This window comes from Miniopterus schreibersii (genome assembly GCF_964146895.1).
Source record: "Miniopterus schreibersii genome assembly, chromosome: 15".
In the NCBI taxonomy this organism is placed as follows: Eukaryota; Metazoa; Chordata; class Mammalia; order Chiroptera; family Miniopteridae; genus Miniopterus; species Miniopterus schreibersii.
Window position 1 is genome coordinate 22,090,534 of NC_138115.1, and position 24,154 is coordinate 22,114,687.

Consider the following 24,154-nt stretch of genomic DNA (forward strand, 5'->3'; position numbering starts at 1 on the left):
ATCATCTGCTTTGGGTAATCCTGGACCGTTGAGCCATGACGATGTTGATGGTCGGATGTCAAGGCAGATGATGCCAAGAGCTGAGAATCCTTGATAATCGAAGGGTTTTTTTGTTCGTTTGTGTTTTTACTAACGGGTGGCATATACAGTGTGGATATGCTGGACAAAGGGATGATTAACAACCATGGCAAGACAGAGCTGGACAGTGCAAGATTTTATCACACTACTCAGAACGATATGCAATTTAAAACTTATGAATTATTCTGAAACTTATTAATATTTTTTGGACTGTGGTTGACCTTGGGTAACTGAAACTGTGGAAAGTGCAACCATGGATAAGGGGGGAACTACTGTAAAAATAGATTGGGCAGGACCAAAGACTGAGCCAAAGACTTATCACTATTAGCTCCTTTCTTATTAACATCAGTTCATTCCTTAACCAGCATTCTTTGAATAAGATTATTTCACCAGTTCTTAATTCCTCTAATTATTATTTTTCCTCTAATTATGATTCCTCTAATTAGTATTTAATTCCTACATCTTCAACTCGTCTACTAGGGTATCTGGAACAGTCTTGTCAGAGACGTTTCTGAGGTCCACATATCCTATATCCTGTGTGTATGGTTCTGTGATCAAGGCAGAAATGAGTTACTTCATAATGCTTGTTTCTTAAATAAACCATAGTGGCCTCTTGTGATTACTCAGGACTGCTGCATACAGTTGTGCAGGTTATGTACTGTGCAAGAGGTCACATCTGAGGGGGTTCTGTTTAGATCATAGGCATCATGGGTGTATTTTTATAACAGTTTTTTGGCAGACAAGGGTAAATGTCTTGAGCTAACCTGTTCAATATATTACAACAATTTTCTAAGAAAAGGAAATAAAATGTTTTGAAGGGGTACAATTTTCTAATTGTACAAAGGTACCATGTGGACTAGAATGTCTCATGACATCTTTCCTAGGAGCAAAATATCTGTTCAGTGGGATACAGAATCCATCTTTATTCTCATTTTTGGAAATCAATTATTTTGAAAATCTGAAATCAGGTATTGGTTTGTCCCAGCTTTTTAGCACTTCTCCCATTTTCCAGGACTCCTTAAAGGTCCCCAGAAATGAAAACCACAGAAACTGTTATTCAGAAGCAAGCCTTCATTATTCAGCCAGCTTTTAGAAACAACAGATTTTAGTGGTTGGTTGACATAAGGGCTCCCCAGCTATTCAGGTGAATCCAGGTGGTTATCCCTCATGTACAGAAAGGACCAACATGATTGGTGGAGGTAATAAATAAACACTCAAAAGTAGGCATACTGTTCTCCATTATCCTTGTGTTGTCTCTCTCGTCTTTTCCAGGTTTCTCCTCAGCTTTCGCTCTCACTTCCTTGTATGCATGTCACACCCCACAATGCTGGTATCTAGTGCGTCCATTCTCAAAAAAACAGGCTGGATGAGAGCAGATTATATGTGAAGGTTCAAGTTATTACAACAGAAGGAAAACAAAAAAAAAAACGACTGCCTGAAGTAACCAGTGAGAATTCAGGTTATGGTTTGAAGACTAGAGGTGACTGATTGGCCTTAGGAAGAAACAAGTGTCGATTCTGTAAGAGTAGATGGCTCACGTGGAGGTGAGGTGACAACTTGTTTGTAATAGCAGTTATCCTGCCTGTGTAGGTAACCAGCTGTTACCACCTAATAGCAGTCACAAAAAAGCCATTTTGTCTTGTAGATACATCAGTTTGGCTCAGGGGCACCTTGACTCTAATGCAATTTTTAAAAGGAATTGAGGCTTCTGTACCCAGCTGGTTCCCCTATAGGAGTCCTGAGTTTTCGTCTTCCCTTAAAGCCTAATCTTTCTTCTAAGTCTGGAACTTCCCCCCTTCCTTTTGGAAGCAGTCTTGCTAATTACTTCCAAAACTCGTGAAGTTGCAGAAGCATCATTAGCCGACAGAACGTGCATTGGCTCCATATGCCAAAGGGGCCCTCTCCCCACTTCTGGCCATCTCCACCTCCTTTTTACCCATCCGCAGCTAAGAACATACTTTGTTTGTATCAGTAGGACTTGGTCACGTGGTTTGGTGCTTATTTTAATGACTGCCAGAGCTCACAGCCCCACAGCTGGGAAAATGAGAACAGAAGCCTGCTCTATGTGCTCCATTTTGGCTCAGAGAAGCTACTTCAGGGCCAAATTGCAGTTATGCTGGCACTTCTGCTAAGTGAATGGCCCCACGTGGCCCCAGAGAAATTGAACACAGAGTGCTCCTAACCCCTTCGAACTTGTCCCCTGGACTACCCCTTCTTGTCCTATAGCAGGAGAACATCTGTTTCATTTTAATTAAACCTCCGCTGTGACTACCGTGAAGGGAGGTGAGACATCAGTGAGGTGTGTTCTGAGGCAGAGAAGGTTTTCATAGTGAGTGTGAGGAAGGGCAACCACATTAGTCAGGCATTGTGTATGGGGGTGGAATGGGGGAGTGACAAGAAAAACTAAGAGCAACTACCATTTTTTACTGCTGGCTATATGCCAGGCACTGTAACAGGCGCATCACACAAGTTCTTATTTAGCCCTCCCAACAACCTCCTGGGTTGGGTGTAATTATCCTTATTTTGTAGATGAGGAAATCGAGGCACAGGGGATGAAGTTACCTGCTCAAGGCTACTCAGCCAGTGAGAGGTGGAGACAGAACTCAAAATTGGGTTTGTCTGACTGAAAACCAAGCTACCGTAGCTTTTAGCATCCTTTCTCTAAACCATTCACAAATCCTCTGGCCTCCCCAAGCAAACGAACAACCCCAATAACACACATGGAAAAATTACAGTGAGAGATTTTTTAGTATAGTCAGGCTGCTGGTCTCTTTTTCTGCCCTCCCTTGAAGGGTCTAGTTTTCCTAAAGACAGGTTTGTTTGTTTATCTCTCTGATTGCTGTTTATTTTCTACCAATTTTACTTCTTCATTTCAAAAATCCTACACTGGTGTGATATTTTCTGTGTCCAGTCCTGTTGGTCCCCCATGGAGGGAGACAGTTGGGCAGACTCACTCCAGGAAGCACTTCTCCAATTAATTTTATAAGCAGCAAAGCCAAAATACTTGCATCTTCAGCATCATTAATAACAAAATGCTAGAAAAATATATGGACATGTTATTTCATTTAGACTCCTTGTTTAGAGCAATGAATTTATTTTCACCAAAGCTAGGTTTAAATAGGTTGTCTGTTAACTGTTGGATGAATACGGAAGGTTCTTTGTAGGATCAGTATAGCTTGAATATAGGGTTTTCTGTTCTTTTTTGATCAGGTATAACATACATATAGTGAAGTGCACTCTTTGTAAATATATAGCTCATGGATTTTTACATATGTTTGTGTCACATAATCAGGGTATATAGAATATTTTCAGCTTCCCAGGAGGCTTCCTCATGCCCCTTCCTAGTCAATAGCTCCACTTCACCCTGTAATTATTATTCTCACTTCTGTCACTTTGATTGGTTTTGTCCATTGAACATACCACACACTGGGTGTGTGCAGGCTCTAAAATTGTCTTAGTGTTTTACTTTGGAACAGTTACAGAAACCTTACAAGAATAAGACAAGGACCTTCCATATGCCCTTCTCCCAGAGGCTCCATTCAGATTTCAACCCCATAACATTCTTTATAGTAGTAGACAGTCAATCCAGGATTCAGGCATGGCCCCCAGTCATCATGTCTTTCTAATCTTCCACTCTGGAATAGTTCTTTAGCCTTCCTTTGATTTTTAAGACCTTGGCACTTTTAAAGATTATAAGCCAGCCAGTCCCGATCATTTTATAGAATGATTTTCAGTTTGAGTTTATCTGATATTTCCTGCCAATTAGACCCAGGTCATGTATTTTCAGCTGAATACCATATATATGTTCTTTTCAGTGCATTGTGTTGGTAGCACACAATGTCCATTTGTCCAATTGCTGCTGGTGTTAACTTTGATCCCTTCGTTAAGGTGGTGTCTGCTAGATTTTGTCACTGAAGAGTCACTTTGTCTTTCTTTTGTAATGAATACTTTTTTTGTTTTTTGAGAAATACTTTGAGACTGTGATTGTAGGCTTTTAATATACCCAGTTTCAGGAAGAAATATTTATTCTATATTACTTTTGTATTTGGTTGAGTAAGTTTTCACTTAAATTGATTTGTACATGCATATTTCCTGTTCTCTAAGATCTTAGTCCTTAAAAAAACAACGAATGATTGGTTTAGAGACCTTCCAAGTCACGTGGCATACCTCCATATGTTCTCGACTTCTTACTCGTCTCCATGCTCCATGGTAATAAGCCTGGAGTCTCTTCTCCCAATCAGAAGCCTGAGTTATTTCTCTTGTTTCTCTTGGGTTTCTTAAATTCATCTTAGCAACATTTGAGAGCCAATCTGCAGGGGACTAAGGTAGATTGAGAGGAATATGAGCTAGAATCTGTATTTGTAGACTATACAATCAGGCGGACAGAATGGAGAAAGACAGGTAAGCAAAGAGTTGACTACCACTACTAAGTGTAGAGGTAGCTTAGGGAAAGATGTGATTAACCAGCTGATGGGAGGAGCATGAGAGGAGTCAAGAGATTGAGGGGCAGCACTGGGAAGGCTTTCTATAGCAGATAACCTCTGATCTGGATTTTGAAAAGTCCCAGGCAGTCATGGGGCTAGGGTGCCTTTTAGACAGAGGAGGACTGTTCAGGGTTGTGGAGGCAGGACAGCCAGCAAGCATGTTAGAGGAGCACCAAGCAGCTCAATGTTTCTTCAGCATCAAGTCAGAGGTGGGGAGTGGCAGGGCCACCAGGGTGGCACTAGAGAAGTTAGCAGGCAGGCACAGAGGTCCAAGATAAAGTAATGAAGGTACCCAACAGAGGCGTGTAACATGCCTGTCTAGGATGTGAGATGCCGCTGATGCAGTCTTCCCCACATGTTATGAGCTTCAATAAATATCAAATGAGCTTCATCTTGGCTTAATGATGCTGACGTATGTGTGAGAGTGTTCTGTGTAGACTGCATTTACCAGTTCATAAAGACGTATCTGCAGCATTACAAGGTACATATTGTAGGACAGCAAATGTAGCCTTGGCATCTGGTCTTGCAATCTGCTTCCCCCTCAGCAATCTTGCCGATCTCTGCTACCCCCTAAAAAGATTTTGCCCAAAATATCAGTCTTTCTAAGAACAAAATACATTATTGTCACCTTCAAAAAATCAAAAATAACAGGTTTGGAAGATCATTTAGTCCATGGGTCAGCAAACTACAGCTTGAAGGTCAGATTCTGCCTGGGGCTACTGTATGTGTGTGTATGGGCACGCAGGCGTGCAACTGTGAGCTAAGAATGTCTTTTTACGTTCTTCAAGAGTTGTAAAAAAGAAGGAAGAAAATATGACAGAAACTGTTTTGGCCTGCAGTGCCTAACATATTTACTATCTGGCCCTTTTCAAGAAAAGCCTGCCAACCCCTGGTCTCTTGCCTGACTGCCTGATACAGTAATCCTTTGTGCACTGTTATTTGGCAAATAATCATCTAATATACGCCTGAACACTTTCACTAATGGAAAATTTATTTTCTCTCTAGTCAATCTGTTTCCTATTTGGACAATTCAGGCTATTAGTAATTTTTAAACTCTGCTGAAACTTGTCTCACTATAGCATCCATCCTCTGGCCCTTTTGTGGGGAAGAGAGCTATTATTTCATTTCAGCATTTACTGAGCTAATATATTCTAGGCACTGTGCTAAGTGCTGAAAAAAGATGAATAAGACACGTTTTTTTCATCAAGTATATCCCAAGTGTTATTTCTTGGCACTAAAGCAGTTGGGTTGGCAGTCTTCTTTCTCTCATTCTCTGTCTTTGTGGCATTGGGTTAGGACTTTTGTCTTGAATGATTTTACTTATTTCTGAATTGTTATCCCACATACACAAAATTCAGAAGGGCAAAAGGGTCATGCAGTGAAACTAAGCCTCTCCACACCCCTATCTCCTGACCCCTTAGCTTCTTTCTTAGGAAGTAGCCACTAACATACATTTCCTGTGGGGGTTTGACATTAAAGAACAGCATGAACACAAGGTTTTTAAATCCATTTGGACAGAAACTTTTAAGTCCAATGGCACTATTTTTTTTTAATCTCCTATTTGTAAGTTTCTGAAAATGACTTAGTTTTATGTTTATAAAAGCTTGAAATTTGCACCAAGTTTGAGTGGTAGACACAGCTCCAGAGGGTCAGTTTTGCTTAACCACCCACCTGCTTTTTCAGTTTAATCTTGCCTGGATGTTTTGGTTACTGCTGGCTTTCTTATACTGCTGGGATTCTTGTTCATTACAGTATTGAATCCTCATCAAAGCCTTTCCTCTTTCATTTGAAGTAACACAATCCCATCTTGTGTAACTCCTGGGTTTCACATCCTGAATATGATAGAAACAGTTTGAAATAAAGTTGAGTCATACTTAGAATGACGCCTCTGTCAGTTTCTTCCCTTGAATATGTCTGTATGTAATGTTGAAGGTTGATAAAACTAATCTTTTAGCTTCCTAAGCTAAACAGAGGCCAGAAGTCTCACCTGCACTGTCTAGGGTTATATAGGCAAACCTTAATTTTTAGGAAACAGGTAATGTTTAGACCTAGGTTAGTTACACATAAATGACTGTATCAAGGACTCACTTCCCACTCCCTCCAGAATTCCCTCTGATCATTATTTCTTTAATATTCCCTTCCAATTAGGGAAGATAGCAATGTGACCTAGATGTATATGTTCCTAAGTGATACATTTATATTTGAGTATCCTATTTAGATGTTTCCAGCAGATTCCTAATCACATGTTGCTGCTATTGCTTAAGAATTTCCCGTTTAACAGTTCAGCAGCTGAACACTAACGGTATCCTTTTGTGAAATAGGCTCTTGGATTCTGTTTGGAATTTCTCAAAGACCAAATAAGCCAGAAAGGATGTGCCTCTTATGCAAATTACTTTCTTAGTGTGCCTGTCCTTTATCTTTTAAGTGGTCATCCTGACTCACTTTTCCCCAGCTGCAGAAGTGCTGCGTGGGATAGAGTTTACTCATTTGTCTCTGGCACTGGTAAAATTCCATCTTGACCTCAGAAGGTCATCTAAACAATGATGAGAACAGGTTGCTGTTGACCTTTAAGAGTAAACTGTGAATGACTAAAGTGTGTAGGGGCCCAATGACCCATCACACAGGATTTCAGATGAAATCCATTTGTACCACTGTCTGCTACTGTGTTGAGTTCTTTCTATATTGGGTCATTGCTCTGGCCACTGTCTTTTTCTTTTGACTCGATTATAGAGGAAGTTAGTATGTAAATGTTTTTCAAAATAATTGGTTAATTTTTAGCATATGTGGAGTTGATGTGCAATATAAAGATTCTGAAAGGGAGGGGGTGTTTCTTCCTTCAAGGAAGTATAGTGTTGAAATTCAGGGCTTTGAAGCTACTAGACCTGGGTTATAAACTCAGCTATTCCACTTCCTTTGTGACTGGGCAAGTTACTTAACCTCTCACTTCTTCCCAGTTTCTTTTCTATAAAGTAGCTTACTACAACAACTCTGAGGTTGTCATAGATAATATGTGAAATGTTTAGTGTAGTGCTTGCCATAGAGTAAGCATTCAGATAGAACGGTTATTATTACTGCTGCTGTTACAATGGTCCTTCCTTAACCACGGTTTCACAGTTTCAATTACCCGCAGTCAACCTCTGTCTGAAAATATTAAATAGAAAATTCCAGATATAAACAATTCATAAGTTTTAAATTGCACACCATTCTGAGTAGCTTGAAATCTCGTGTCATCCCACCTGGGACATGAATCATCCTTTTGTCCAGTGTATCTACACTGTATATGCTACCTGCCCATTAGCCACTTAGTAGCCATCTCGGTTATCAGACCAACTATCTCGGTATCACAGGGCTTGTGTTTAAGTGACCCTTATTCATACTTAACAGTGGCCCAAAGCTCAAGAGTAGTGATGCTGGCAATTCAGATATGCCAAAGAGAAGCCATAAAGTGCTTCCTTTAAGTGAAAAGGTATGAATATATAGGAAAAAAACAGTATATATAGGGTTCAGTACTATCTGCAGTTTCAGGCATCCACTGGACATCTTGGAACACATCCCATGAAGATAAGGGGAAGACTATATTTTAAACGTTTTTGAAAGGGTATGATCAAAAAAGGAAGTATGATTCATGGTGATAAATGCTCTAATGGAAGTTTTCATTTGGAAAAGGGAACTACTGATACCTCCTGACTGGGCATTAATGAAAGCTTCATAAAGGATCTTACGAGATGAGAAGGAATTTTCCTGATAGACGGGGAGAGATTTCCTAGGGGTATCAGCAAAGGCATAAGGTCAGGAAACTGGCAGACTAAGGCAGGGATGACACCTAACTCTGTGTCTTAAATCCAGTAAGTGTTGGTTTGGTTGGTTAACAAGGGAGCCACCAGCGCAGATCAGTTCTGTTGGCAACTTCTTGTTTAGGGAAGATAGGGACTGAAGTCAGTGACCTGTGAACACATTCCTGCTGGAGCGGAGGTGAGATGGCGGGCCTGATGTGTGGCAGTGGGAATGGAGAGAAGGAAAGCTGACCTGGACAGGAAGCATGAAGTTGCGTGAAGAGTATGGGCATTGGAGTAATGCTGGAATTTGAATCCTGGTCCCCCCACTTAACTAACTATACAAACTTCTGTAAATTTCTTTCTTCTCTCTTAATCTCAATTCTTTCTCTGTAACACTGGAACTTCACTTCCTAGGGCAGTTGGGAGAAGTGTCTGTTCTGCTTGCTGTTGCGGTTTCTGTTCCTGGCCCATATACAGTAAATTTACCTTCATTTTTTTCCAGAGGACTGTTTAAGGTTCAGCCTCTAGCAATTAGTGGTTTATTGGATGTGAGAGAGAAAAATTGACGATGACTTTGAGGTTTCTACCTTAATATACAGAAGTGCTAAGTAAACTAGGACATACAGGAAAAGGGGCAGAATTTTGGGAAAAGGTATGGTATGTTCAGTTTTAGATTTGTCGAGTTTGAGATGTCTGAGAAATCCAAGTCCTGGCTTCCAAAGACACTTAAATATATGATAGGTTAGCACTAGAAATACAGTCTTGGGATTCATTGGCATATGGATGGATATTGATATAGAAAATAATTTTGCTTTTGGGAGAGCTTTTAGATTAAGGACAGGGGTGAGCATGGAAACTTTCAAAAACCAACAATAGAAAGTAAATACTAGTTGCATGGTAGAGGAGAAAGGAGAAGGGAGCAATTGGAGGCCCAGAAGCCAATCAGGAGGTTGTTAGGGTGTTCTAGTCCAGTGTTTCTCAAAGTGTGGACCCCAGGTCACTTGCACGAGGGTCTGTTTCTCCACTGGGCACCGAAGCCACAGTGCACAGGATCCACAATTTTTCAGGGGCCTATGAAGATAGGAGAGACCTGAAAAGGGGTGAATATTCTGAGAGTGCAAAATTATAAAAGTCCTTTCAAACAATTAAAAGCCAGAAAATATTTAATATGGGGTGAAGGTGCACTTAAATCTGTCTGATATGATTTAGAGGTGGGATCTCCAAAAGTTAGGAGTGTCAGTGGCTTAAAGGCATCAAGATAGCATCAAACTTTAATCAGAATAAACTATGGTACTTGTCATTTCTGACTCCTGGCCACCCTCCCTCTCCTTACTCCCCTCCAGCAGGTGGAGCCCAGATAGCATCATTTTTAAATAAGCTTTCAAGGTGTGAAAAGTTTGAAAGACCTTGGTCAGGCATTGTCTGGTGCACGATGTTGCAAACCCATACTAAGGCAGGAGAGAGTTTTAAGGACAGTGATGCACCCTCCTTTGTGATCAACTAAGCTTATTGATTATGTAGGAAAATAATTATTATAGTTCCCACTTCTTGTTTTCTGTTTGTTTTTCTGAGTTTGTTAAGTCCCCACTGTGAAATTTTTATTAATTCTAAATTGGATTTCTGTTGCCAAATCGTATTTTTAAATGTGACAAACACATTAAGCCTGCTGAAAAACCATCACCCATTAAGAATCCAGTAGCAAACTTAACCAGCCTCTGGAACAAGCCAAGACACAGTTGGCTGCTTCCCCATGCTGATCGTACCCTTGCAGCATGTTCTGTTTTTAACAATCTACCCTCAAATTCCACTTTAGAAAGCCACCACTGAGCTCCTTTTAAAAATTAAAATCCAATGGCATTGACCAGGCCTTCTTTTCTTTTTTCCTTTTTTCTTTTTACTTTTAATATTCTTTGGCACCATTTGTCATTACTCTCTTCAAATTTTTTTTTTAAGTAGTGCACGGATATGGTTTAATCTTTTTCTTGGTAATGTTTGATTTTTTTAAATTTATTTTTTATTGTTAACAGTATTACAAATGTCCCCCATTCTCCCCCACCTCTGCCCCACTCCACCAAAGCCCTGCCCCACCCCAGGCCTTCATTACACTATTGTCTGTGTTCATGGACTAAGCATATATGCATAGAAGTTCTTTGGTTAACCTCTTCCCCTCCCTCTGATCCCTCTCCCCTCTGAGATCTGTCAGTCTGTTCCATGCATCCATGTCCCTAGACCTATTTTGTTCATCAGTTTATTTTGTTCATTAGATTCCACATATACATGAGATCACATGATATTTGTCTTTCACTGACTGGCTTATTTTGCTTAGCATAATAATCTCCAGATCCATCCATACTATCACAAAGGGTAAGAGTTCTTTCTTTTTTACAGCTACATAGTATTCCATTGTGTAAATGTACCACAGCTTTTTTATCCACTCATCTACTGATGGGCACTTGGGCTGTTTCCAGATCTTAGCTATTGTAAATAATGCTGCAGTAAACATATATGGCCTTTATTATCTTGAGGTATGATCCCTCTGTTCCCACTTTGCTGAGAGTTTTTATCAAAAATGGGTGCTGAATTTTGTCAAATGCTTTTTCTGCATCAATTGATATGATCATGTGATTTTTATCCTTCGTTTTGTTTATGTGATGTAACACATTTATTGATTTGCGAATATTGTACCAACCTTTCATCTCTGGAATAAATCTCACTTGGTCATGGTGTATGATCTTTTTAGTGTATTGCTGGATCTGATTTGCTAATATTTTGTTGAGGATTTTAGCATCTATGTTGATTAGGGATATGGACCTGTAATTTTCTTCTTTGCAGTGTGTTTATGTGGTTTTGGAATTAGGATAATGCTGGCCTTGTAAAAAGAGCTTGGAAGTCTTCCTTTCTCTTGAAGTTTTTGGAAGAGTTTGAGGAGGACAGGTGTTCTTTGAATGATTGGTAAAACTTGCCTGTGAAGCCATCTGGGAGTTTTTTGGTTACTGCTTCATTTCATTAGCTGTTATTGTTCTATTGAGGTTTTCTGATTCTTCCTGGTTGAGTTTTGGAAGAGTGTATGTTTCTAGGAATTTGTCTGTTTCACCCAGGTTGTCCAGTTTGTTGGCATATAGTTGTTTATAGTATTTTTTTACAATCCTTTATATTTCTGTGATACAGTTGTTTTTTCTCTTCTTTCATTTGTGATTTTATTTATTTCATTCCTCTTTGTTTCTTGATGAATGTGGCTAAAGATTCATCAGTCTTGTTTATCTTTTCAGAGAACCAGCTATTGGTTTTGTTGATTATTTCTATTGTATTTTTTAGCCTCTATGTCATTTATTTCCACGCTGATCTTTATTATTTCCTTCTTTATTGATTTCAGAGAGAGGAAAGGAGAGGGAGAGAGAGAGATAGAAACATCAATGATGAGAGAGTCATTGATCGAGCCCACAACCGGGGCATGTGCCGTGACCGGGAATCAAACCCCAGTCGCCTGGATCATAGGTTGACGCTCAACCGCTGAGCCACGCCCGGCCAGGCTGGACTTTTCTTGTTTTTCTCTTTATAGTTCCTTTAGTTAGATTGGGGTTAGATAGGGTTAGATTGCTTATTTGAGATTTTTCTTGTATCTTGAGGTAGGCTTCTCATGCTCTGACCTTCCCTTTCAGGACTGCTTTCACTGTGTCCCATACATTTTGGGTATTGTGTGTTCATTTTTATTTGTTTTTAGGAAGCTTTTCATTCCTTTGTCTCATTGGTAACCCACTCATTGTTTAAGAACATGCTATTTAGCCTCCATTTGTTTCCCCATTTTTGTTGTTTCTTTGTGTTTGTTTCTGTGTATTGGATAAGACTGTTGTGCCTCCCAGTCTTGGTGGGGTGGCCTTCTTGTGGGACCCAATGGTGTAGTCTCCTTGATCTTCTGAGCTGGGTGGTCTAGGACTGTCTCTTGTGTGGGTTATGTGTGCCCTCCTATTGTATTTGGGTGTTGATTGCTGTTGTCTTGTTTGTGAATGGGCTCAGACCTCAGGCTTGCTGACTGTGAGGTTAAACCCTGACCCCATCATGTCAACTGTTAATCGGGTGCTGACAGAAGAAATCAAGACCAAACTGAAAACAACACAGAAAATAAAATACCCAAACAACAAAAATAACAAAGACAACTACCACACACACACACACACACATACACATAAAACAACAAAAAGAATAGTAAAAGGCACAAGACCAAAATAATTAGAGGAGGAAAAAAAAAAAGAAACAGAAAAAGAGAATATGAAAGAAAAGAAGGAAGAAAAATGAAATAGAATAAGAATAAAAAGGAAAAAATAATGAAATAATAACAAAATTTTAAGTAATAATAATGAATAAAACAAAATACAAACTAAGAAAAGAACTGAAAAAAAATTAGAGATAAAAATTTTAAAAATAAAATAAAAAGGAAAATAGAATAAAAGGAAAGAGAGAAATAGAAAATATGCAAGCATAAAGAGAAGGAAGAAAAACAAAAGCATTTGGATCTGCTATTTGTGGAGCTTGCTGGATTTTGCTCGGATGTTGTTGAATCTGGCCCCTTCGTATGTCGATCTGGCCTCCAGAGAGGTTTTCTGGTGCAATCCAGTGTATGTCACTGTCCCTGCCTGCTCCTGGGCAATCTGACTGAAGCATGGCAGGGTGGAGCCTAAGTACTCTTGCATGTGGGGCCCCCATGGCCCAGAGGCTGGGTGTGCCTGGGTCACACCTTGAATGTCCCTGTTTTGAGCAGCTCTCCCTTTCCTCACAGAAGTGGGTTCTGCAGGGATATCGCGGTCCTGGCCAGGATGGTTTAAAGACTCATGTTGGGGGTGGTACCCATAGCTTGTGGGACGGGATAGGCACTTCCTCTCCGTTCAGTGTCTCAGCTCTGCCTAATTTGCTGCCACCCCCTTGCTGCAGGAGGGGTTTTTAAAAAATTTTTAAATCAGCCCCCTTGGCACTCCAGTCTTTTAGCATGGCAGCTCCCACAGGGTGAGGCCTCTGCCCAGACTCCCACCAGGCCAAAAGTCTGAGTCCCCTGTGCCACCAGGTTGCAGATTTCCAGCCCAGAGCCCTTACCCTTTGCCTTGCATGGCAGCGGGATGGGGCATAACCAGCCTTCCCCAGCGCTCAAGTTGGGGAGGACTGATCCTCTTCCCTGGGGCACACTGTCCAGCCCTATCCTGCTCTCCACCAAAAGTACTTTCCATCTGCTGCCCCAAGTACCACCTCATGGCCCCTCCTGCAGGCACAGTCTCTTCAAACTTTTTCATTGCTTTGGATCAGTGGATACAAATACTATCCTGATGTATCAATTAGTGCTTTGCACTGTCCTGTATGTGTCTTTTGTGTTGCTGGTTTACCTGCTAACTGGGCATTCTCTAGGACAGTGATTTTCAACAAGTTTCCCATGAGAATTTTTAAAACCTGCAGTATCTGACTATTTAGTCAGGGGCACTGACCTATTTTCCCTTAGATTGTCAAATTTAAAAAAATGACAACAGCCAACACAACAGTAGCTGTCCGGTGTGAATGAATAAAAAATATACCTATTTTTTTTTGTTAGATCGGCAAAAATTATATTTTTGGTGTGCCACAGAATTTTAGTAATTCATTTATGTGTGCCATGAGATAAAAAAGGTTGAAAATCACTGCTCTAGAACTCTGTTGGGCTGTGACTTTTCTTTCTCTGAATAACTTCTAAGAACTGATCATTCTCACCTGTTATTGCTGTTATCTCAGTGTAAATGCCTTTATAATCTCTGAGTCCACCCTCTTGGGCACACCCCTTTCCTTGGATCAGCTTCACTTTACTCTGCTGCTGTCCTTGTTGAAAATGCCTTTAATTTGTTATTACCTGTCTGCCTCTCAAGTGTCTTCTCTGTGGAGCTGCCACTCTCCTAGCCAGTCATGGCTTGACACCCCAGGCAGGGACTTTTTCCTCTTGCATTCCTTGAATCCATCAAGATACCAAGTGTGTTCACCTTTTCTCTGAAAATGTCTCCAAAGAGGGTCTCATTGTCATTCTGGCTTCCTTTGCTCTAATCCAAGTCTTCATAAATTCTTAGGCTCTTAACTGCTTTTCCCTATCTGGCTCCTTCAAAGCCATTTTGCTACTATCCAATTCTGTCATATCCAATTCCTGTTCCAAACTGCCACTTGCTTCTTACTCCAGAATTCTTCACCCTTACTTTTTTTTTTTTAATCTTCACCCAAGGATATGTTTTCATTGATTTTTAGAGAGAGAGGAAGGGCGGAGGGTGGGGGGTGGGGGGCAAGAAACATTGATGTGAGAAATATTGATTGGTTTGTGTGCCCTGGGGATCAAACCTGCAACCTAGGTATGTGCCCTGACTGGGATTCAAACCCACAACCTTTCAGTGTATGGGACAGCCCTCCAATCAACTGAGCCACCTGGCCAGGGCCAGCCTCACTTTCGAAGGCTTCTCCATCCTTGTTCACTGTGTAACCCACTTAGCTTTGTGTGTGCTATTGCACAGTACCAACCCTCCACTAAGAAAGCTTCCCTGTTTCTACCACAGCGGTTCCCTATTCTAATTCCTTTAGCCCTCTGCCCATCTTCCCCCTTCATGCCCATCCTTTTCAACACCTTCACAGAAGCTTTCTCCCTGCTCTGTTCCACACTACGCCTTGATTTTTAGCACTTTTATGTAATACTAACTTTGCATTTTCCATATTGATACTATCAGTCCAAAGCTCCTTATCTCTAATTCTAAAATCCCACATGGTTGGAAAAGTGAAAGCTATCTAATAACCTTGGCACAAAACTTGGGCAAAACAGCTCTGAGTGGATGTGAACTCTTTTTTATTTATTTATCCCATCTGGTGTGACTGTTTATACATTCTGCTGCAGAAATATGAATTTCATTACAGGGCAGTTGGACAGGGTGGAAAATAAAGGGAACTTATCAACCCTCACTTTTTGGAACTGCCAAGTTTCTCTAGTATTATGCTTCTCAGACTGGGGTACCTGTACCTATGAGAGTGTGCAGGGAACATAGGGAGTTACAGTAGATACCTGCTTGATTGCCAGGAGGGTCAACTTTGATGATTTGAGGGAAAATAGGAAATATTAAAGAAAATGTAGTAAGGTACAAAATTTTCATGCATTTAAAAGATCAAAGATGAGATTTCAGAGAAATGCAGGTACTATGGTCAGGTGGTAAGAAACTTCTTCATTCTCCTCACCTGGGGGGCTCAAGCACTGTTCTTATTCAGAAAACCCTAACAGTTTGCATTGTTGTGTTTCTCACTGTCTGGCCTCTGGGTTTTGTACTTGTAAACTTCTCTAGGACCACACAGGATGGCAAAAACTGTTGATACTATGACTGTGTGGAAGAAAGAATAACACTAGTTCATCAGTCAGGCTGACTTTAACAAGAAAGGAAGATGTATAAAAGTAAAGGCCAAGAAAGATTACTTAGAAAAATCAGTTGTGTCTTAAGGAGGCTAAACTTGACAACACAGGCGAATTACTCAGGTTGATTTCCAAAGTTGTGTCTTTAGGTACCCCAAATACCTTTCATACTTTTTGTTTGGTTGATTTGTCCCCCCGCCCCCAGTTTTATCGAGAAATAATTGACATACATTCCTGTATAAGTTTAAGGCACACAGTATGAAGACATGATTATCACAGTAGGTTCTGCTAACTTCCAGCTTCATATATAGGTAACAATAAAGAAAACGAAGAAAAAAGGAAAAGCATTTTCCTTGTGATGAAAAGTCTTAGGATTGAGCTCTCTTAACAACTGTGTGTCATACAGCATTGTTAGCTATAGTCATCATGTTATACATCCCTAGTACTTATTTATCTTATAACTGTAGTTAATGCCTTTTGACCACCTTCCTCCAATTGCCCCTCCCCCCATCCTCTACTTCTAGTAACAAATCTGGTCTCTTTTTCTGTGAGCTTGATTATTTTTTATTTTTTATTTAGAATCCACATATAAGTGAGATCATACAATATTTGTCTTTCTCTGTCTGACTTATTTCACTTAGCGTAATGCCATGTTATTGCAAATGATAGTATTTCCTTTTTTTAATGTCTGAATAATATTCCATTATATATGTATATTACAGATTGTTTATCTGCCCACCCATCAATGAACACTTAGGTTGTTTCCATGTTTTGGGTATTTTAAATACTGTTGCCATGAGCATGGGGGTGCAGCTATCTTTTCTACTTAGTGTTTTCATTTTCTTTGGATATATTCCTGAAATGGAATTGCTGGATCAAATGGTAGTTCTATTTTTAATTTTTGAGGATCCCCTTTTCCATAGCCTCTACCAATTTACAGTCCCACCAACAATGCAAAAGGGTTTCCTTTTCTCCACATTCACACCAGCATTTGTTCTTTCTTGTATTTGCTGATGATCAATCTAATAGGCTCGAAGTGATATCTCATTGCAGTTTTAATCTGCATTGTCCTAATGACTAGTGATGTTGAATATTTTTCCATATACTTATTGGCCTTTCATATATCTTCTTTGGAGAAATGTCTTTTTAGGGCCTTTGCCCATTTGTTCTTTTGCTATTGAATTGTATAAGTTCTTTATATATTTTGGGTATTAACCCCTTTTCAGATATGTGTTTTGCAAATATTCTTTCCCATTCTGTATGTTGTCTTTTCACTTTGTTGATGGTTTATTTTGCTGTGCAGAAGTTTGATGTAGTTTCACTCATTTTTTAATTTTTTATTTTTGCCTGTGCTTTAGGTTTCATGTCCAAAATATTACAAAGACCTGTGTCAAGGATCTTTATTCTTATGTTTTCTTCTATGAGTTTTATGGTTTCAGGTCTTACATTTAAGTCTTTAATCCATTTTGAGTTTTTGTGAGTGGTATAAGATATGTGTCCATTTTTATTTTACATGTATGACTATCCAATTATCCCAGCACCATTTATTGAAAAAACTGTCTTTTCTCCATTGAGTATTCTTGGCTCCCTTGTCAAATAGTAATTGACTGTATGTGCTGGGGTTTATTTCTGGGCTCTCAGTTCTGTTCCATTGGTCTATTTGTCTATTTTTATGCCAGTACCATACTGTTTTGATGACTTTGGCTTCTAGTATAGCTTGAAATCAGGAAGTGTGGTACCTCCTACTTTGTTCTTCTTTTTTAAGATTTTTTTTTTTCTTTTTGGCTATTTGGGGTCTTCTTTGCTTCCATATAAACTTTAGGAGAATTTTTTCTATCTCTGTAAAAAATGCCATTGATAGGGATTGTATTGATTCTATAGATGCCTTTTGATAGTATTGATGTTTTAACAATATCAGTTCTTCCAATCCATGAACACAGGATACCTTTCCGTTTGTGTCTTCTTTGATTTCTTTCATTAATGTCTTGTAGTTTTCAGTAGAGATCTTTCACCTCCTTAGTTAAATTCATCCTAAGTATTTTATTGTTTTTGATGCTAATGTAAATGTGATAGATTTCTTTGTATCTTTTTCAGAAGATTTATTGTTAGCATATAGAAACACTACTGATTGTTGCATGTTAATTTTGTATTATGCAACTTTACTGAAGTCATTGATTAGATCTGTTTTTATTTTTTAGGATTTTCTATATATAAAATTGTGATATCTGCAGATAGAGACAGTTTTACTTCCTTTTTGTTTGTCTTAATTAAGCATTACTGCAAATGTTTATATTTACCATGTTTTGTGCTATATTGTTGTGTTCTATTTTGCTTTTTTAGTAGGCAACAAATAATGGCGGCAGCTACAGGGGATCCTGGACTCTTCAAATTGCAGTTTGCCCCCTTTAACAGTGCCTTGGATGTTGGATTTTGGCATGAGTTGACCCAGAAGAAGTTGAATGAGTATCGGCTAGATGAAGCTCCCAAGGACATTAAGGGTTATTACTACAATGGTAGGCAATATTAAACTTCATCTTCCGTTATCTTCTGTTATCTTCTCTGCCCTCTAGTATTGGGTCAGCTTTCCTTTAACAAGGGACATCCTTTCTTTTACAATAATAGCCTACCACTTTCTATTTTACTTCCTGACTTTTGACCCAAGTTTATTTTTACTTCTTTTTCCCTGTTGTGGGGAAAAGAAAGGGAGAAGTAATATTAATTCTTTGGATTGCTAGGAGAAAAGATTGGAAATATTTTTTTCCAGTGACTTTTTTTTCTATATTATTGGCAAATTTCTCAAATTCACAAAAGCTCTGTCATTGTATGCTAAGTCTGACTTGTTTAGTTTGGATAACCAGGAGTTGGGTGGGGCACTTTGGGCTCAACAAAAAGAACAAAATTATTCACAAATGTTTTCATTATGAATGCTGCTATCAATGACTTATGATTGAAAATGTGATACTGCTTCTGTGCAGGTGATTCTGCCGGGCTTCCAGCTCGCTTAACATTGGAGTTCAGTGCTTTTGACATGTGAGTATTTTTTACTTAAAAATCTATAGTGCAGGAACAGTGTTTGCTTTTTTCAAGGAATGAGCATTCTTAACCTTCCTCATAGGTGAACCACAATGAAACTAGAGGAGCTCCCGGTGAGCAGAGCCAGTTCCTCATGATTCTCTTTACTTCTCATAACACAGAGACAAGTGCTAGATGCTTACAACTGATTTATTTTTTCAGCAGGTATTTATCAGATCCTATTTGGTGCCAAGTACCACCTAGTTTGATTGAGGCTTAGATAACATTCCTCCTGGTTTTGATTGTAGTTAGTCTTTTATGTTTTTTTATTGTATCTCTTGGTATATTCCTTTAGTTGCTTATCCATGGGTATCAATGAATGTTTATTAGGTTATTTCTGTATAGAAGCTACTGTGCAAGGCATTATAAAATTCAACACATTTTATTCCTTTATCTCAAATTATAAAATTAGATTCCATAACATAGATGCAAAACAATGTTAGTCTTTATATCTTTAAAATGGCAAGTGTTGGTCCATAATAAATTCCTGTGATTACTTATCAAAACAAATTAAATCCTAGTAATCTCTGCCCTGCTTTCGTAAAGACTCACTTAATTTTGTAGCAATTGCAAGATAATGAGAAAAATACGGACAGTATGCAAGCAATAAATTATCTGAATGAAGATGGTAAAGTAGGGAATATCAGCCGTGTAGTTTCAGTATAATCTGGAGAGTCTAACATTCATCATAGCCTCACTCCTATCTTTATTCTGATACTAGACTGAAGGTTATTTTTTAAAAGATATTAATAGTTTTGTTCTTTGGAACAATTATAGAAAAAAGCAGTTCACAGAAGTTAGGCTTGGTCTTATTACAAAATTCAAGCATCTTAAATTTTAGTGATCCAGACATTTTAGTTGAAAGAAGGAAAAATATCTGTGTTCCTGCAGCTATGACTTTCACACAAATTGCTTGGTTTTTCTCATCATACTTGTTTATTTAGCTACTGAATACTCACAGGATGTGAGGCTCCCTGGTAGGCACTGGGAAAGATCAGCAAGAATAAGATGCGGGCCCTAGTGTTGGGAAAATAGCCCTGGATTTGAAGTTCGAAGACTTTGTATCTATCTACAGCTGATTAACCAAGTTACCTAGAATAAGTCCTTTTAGTTTTTTAGCTTCAGTTTCCTCATCTTTAACTCTCAGCTTCTAATGTTCCTTGTAGTTCTAAAAGCCTGTGATTTTCTGAGTCCCTCTTTCCTAGGATGGTTGGTACTATGGTCTGAATATTTGTGTACCCCCAAATTCATATGTTGAAAACCCAAAGCCCAAGGTTATAGTTTTTAGTGGTGGGGCCTTTGAGAGGTGATTAGATCATGAGGGCAAAGCTCTCACAAATGGGATTAGTGCCCTTATAAAAGAGGCCCCAGAGAGCTAGCTTACTGCTTCAGCCATGTGAAGACAGAAAAAAGTGGGCAGTCTGTGACCAGAAGAGCACCTTCACCAGAACCCAACCATGCTGGTACTTTGATTTTGGGCTTCCAGCCTCCAGAACTATGAGAATATATTTCTATTGTTTATAAGCCAGCCATTCTATAGTATTTTGTTATAGCAGCCTGAACAGACTAAGATAGTTAGGAAGTTTAATGAATGCACTTAGAGCTCCTCAGAAGAAATGAGTTTTTTATATCCAAATTATTTTTTTTATTATTGCACTTTCTTTATTTTTATTACTGCACTTCGGCATGGGTTTGTAGGAAAATCTTTATGAATTTATTTATCAAACACTGAATGCTGCTTATGTGCAAAACGTGTAGGTGTTAGGAAAACAAAGACTTATGAAACATGGAGCTCTGGAAGGGCCCTGGATTGAACTAGAAGACAAATATTTGCATTATAGTGTGCTTTGTGCTGTAATAAATATGGAGAGGTAATAGTTATTTCAGAAATACTTATTGTTTCCTCTGTGTCTTGATAATAAAATGTGCTAGGCACTGGGTATACAGAGAGGAGTAAGATACAGTTGAAGAGCTAACAGTCCTAGTTGTCACTTACAGATGCCATCAATATCTCAGCTTTGCATAGCAGCAGATAAATCCCTTTTACTCTGAGTCCCTGGAAGCTTTGTGGATCTCTGCCAGAAGGTAGCAACACAGGATCCTGTTCTCTACATTGTATTAGGTGAATGATCAGTCAGGCACCAACTGTCTTGTATTGGAGGGTGCTATTTTGGGGTGGAGTGTACTACTGCACTAGACTCCAGAATGTAATGGCTCAAACACAGAGAAAGTTCTTTTCTTGCCCACTTCATAGTCCTGGGTGGTGGTCCAGTCTTCTTTCCTCTTATGGCTTCATCATTCTAGGGGGCTTGTGTTTGTGTGCTGCTTAAGACGGAATTGTATCTTTCAGGTTATAATAGATAGAAAGGGGAAAAGAGCCAGGGTGAAAACAGGTGGAAGAAACCTACCCAGTCTCTTAAAGGTCCTAGCCAGGCAGGGACGTGAACCACTCCACTTGGATTCTGCTGGGGAGAGCACAATGCCTCAAATATCTTGCAAGGAAGCTTGGGAAATGTGGTGTCCAGCTACCAGCATCTTGTATGTATTCTGTTTCTGTTTAAGAAGAGGAGAATAGATTTTGGTGGACAATTTCTGTATAAACATGAAACTAGTTTTTTAAAAAAGTTTTTCTTTCCCTGGGCCTCTTTCCCTTGGTTTTTAGGCATAAGAACTATTTTTCTTCTCTAAGCCTCAAGTTGGACTCAATTAGAGAAAAAGAGGGCCCTCAAAAACCTAAACAGTAGCTAAGGAAGTAAGACTCATGCACAAAATTACCTGTTTCTTATTCTCTGCTATCTCACTAGTACCTAACACAGATCCTGACATGTACTAGTTGCTCAAAAAATTGTTGTATTTAGTTACAAGCAGTCTAATTGCATGGCTGTCAAAATGAGATAGGGTGTGGCTGATGGAAGGATACCAGTGGACTCTGTTAGAGGATGTTATCATCAGAAACTCAGATTATCATGGCAAGCAGGAGATAATGCAGCACGCTCCCAGACTGAGTATGACTTCCCAGGTTCCCAGAGTTCCCAGTGGCCATGCAAAGCTGTGGAGTAAGATTCCTGCAGGTGTGAAAAGCGACCTCTGCCCTTCTGGAGGATTCATTCTGTCCTGGCCACCGCCACTGCCTGCCTGTTCCAGAGGCTTTGGCTCATGCCTGGTTTGGCCAAGTGTAAGTAACAGGTGCAAAATAATCTCAGTACTTTCCTGAGTAATCACTGGGAGACTGAGTGAAGTAAAGGCATAGTTTTCAGCGATAACAGATCTGGGCTCAGGCCTCTATGAGATCCATTCTTTACCAGGTTAATGTACACATCATTGTAATGTACACATAATGTACACATTCACTGTTGGCTGTAGGGAAGATTTCTGATTCTGATTTTTTAAACAGCTTTACTGAGGTAAAATTTATATACCATAAAAGTCACCCTTTAAAATGTACAATTCAGTGGTTTTTAGTATATTCACAGGGTTGTGCAAACCACCACCATGGTTTAATTCCAGAACATTTCCATCACCCTCCAGAAGAAACCCTGTACCCATTAGTAGTCACTCGTCATTCCTCCCTTCCCCCAACCCTAGGCAACCACAAATCTACTTTCTGTCTCTATGGATTTGCCTATTCTGGACATTTCATGTAAGTGGAACTGTAGAAAACTAAACTAATAAGTGTTCAGGACTAGAATTTGAACTAAATTATCTTGTTTCCAAGTCTAAGGCTCTTTCTAGGTCTCATCTGAGCCACGTCTTTGTGGAACAAGTGGAACAAGTGGAACTTGAACCTTGAGAAACTGGTAGAATGGTTTTCCCTCCCATTATCACTTTCTAAATTTGTTTCCTTGGACACTTCCCCTGCTGGAACTTTAATCATGAAAAATGCTTCTCCTTTGAAACTTCCTCTTGTCCTCAGTAATTGCATGAGCACTGATGATCTAGGAATGTAGCTGACCTGGCAGTTGCTTGAATTCTCATGATGTGGTTTCTTCCACTCTCAGAGCAAGGCTTTGACATGGCTTTCACACACCCAGGACTTTTGGACATTTAGGAAGGAGGGTACATTCCTCCTCTTCTGCTTGTATCCAAATTAGATCTTAACCTCCTTCCTTCTGTTTCAGCAGCAATTTCATAAAGTTGCCTGATGTAGAAGGTCTAGTTTATCAACTGCTCCACTTCCTTCTTCTTTCCTCTAGTCTTAATCTCACTTCTTCCGGATATCATTTTCTCATCAAGACTATCTTTGATGGCCTCATTTCACCTGGATGAAAAATATTCTTATGTTGGAGTAGAGTGGTGACAAACAACCTGTGATTGCTGATTTGTCAGCTCTCAAAGGAAGGCTCTGGCCATTGAAAGTTGCTCACCCCTAGGACTTGGCATTTGAGCCTTATAGACTGCATTTGGCAGAATCTTTGTCACTCGTTGCACCCCTTCACACCTGTTCTAGGCTTAGATCTCTTCTTGCAGCCCACCCCCAACCCAATTTTACACAGACTTTAAATGAAGAGACACTGGGTCTTTTAAACACAGCTACCATCAGTGCAATAAATAACACTGCATTTTTTCACAGTAGTTCTTAAGTGACAGCAATATTAGGCTGCTGAGATGGTATTTTCTTTTAGTATCTATAACTACTGAGCACAAGTTAATCATTTTATAGAAGAGACCAGATTTCTCCACATCTGAGTTTGTGTTCAGAATCAACTCATCTTTCCCTCTCTTGACTTTGATTATTCTGAAGACTGTGAGGTCTTCCAGGGCATTGTACAGTACCCATGTGGCATGATGAATTGTCAGGTAGCTTGGTGTAACACATTTTGTCTGTGTGGCTCTACCAAGGGGTATATACAGCTCTGTGCAGAGCCTGTTTGGGCTGGGCTTGGTTGTGGGACAGTCAGAAGAGGGGGACGTGTTCCCTGCCCTTAAGGAGCTTACTGTCCTCCAGTTGGGTGGATATAGTCATACTGTCTTGGAAACACTCTAAAATATTATGCTCAGTTTTATGTGTGAACTATTACCAAAGACAATGGGAGATGGCTTCCTGGGAGAGGAAGGTTCGGAACAGGACCCGGGGAGGGCTTGAGTGAGGAGTGGGGAGCATAGCACTTCGGAGTTAACTAGTTCTGACTTTAGATTCCAGCTCTACTTATTCTTATATGACCTTAGGCAAGTAACTTAAACCTTGAAATAGGAGAACAAGCTGTTATGAGAATTCAAACCTTGTATAGTTCTTGGCACAGTAGAAGCTTAATAAATAATGTTTCCTTTTCAGGTTAAAGATGGGAAAGAATAACAAATAGAGAAAGAACTTATATTTGGGGGCAATGGAAGAACAGTATGCTAAGAGATTAGGGTAAGGG

General features: G+C 39.5%; 1 protein-coding gene across 3 annotated transcripts in view; it reads left to right on the forward strand.

Annotated features, from left to right (window-relative positions):
• Positions 1–24,154, forward strand: part of ATG7 (autophagy related 7) — a 217,419-nt gene that overhangs the window by 4,262 nt on the left and 189,003 nt on the right. For all 3 annotated transcript variants that reach the window (XM_081159430.1, XM_081159432.1, XM_081159431.1), the window contains 2 exons: positions 18,063–18,235; positions 18,698–18,752. In XM_081159430.1, coding sequence (XP_081015556.1) covers positions 18,063–18,235; positions 18,698–18,752 — 228 coding nt within the window. The remainder of the gene's footprint in view (positions 1–18,062; positions 18,236–18,697; positions 18,753–24,154) is intronic.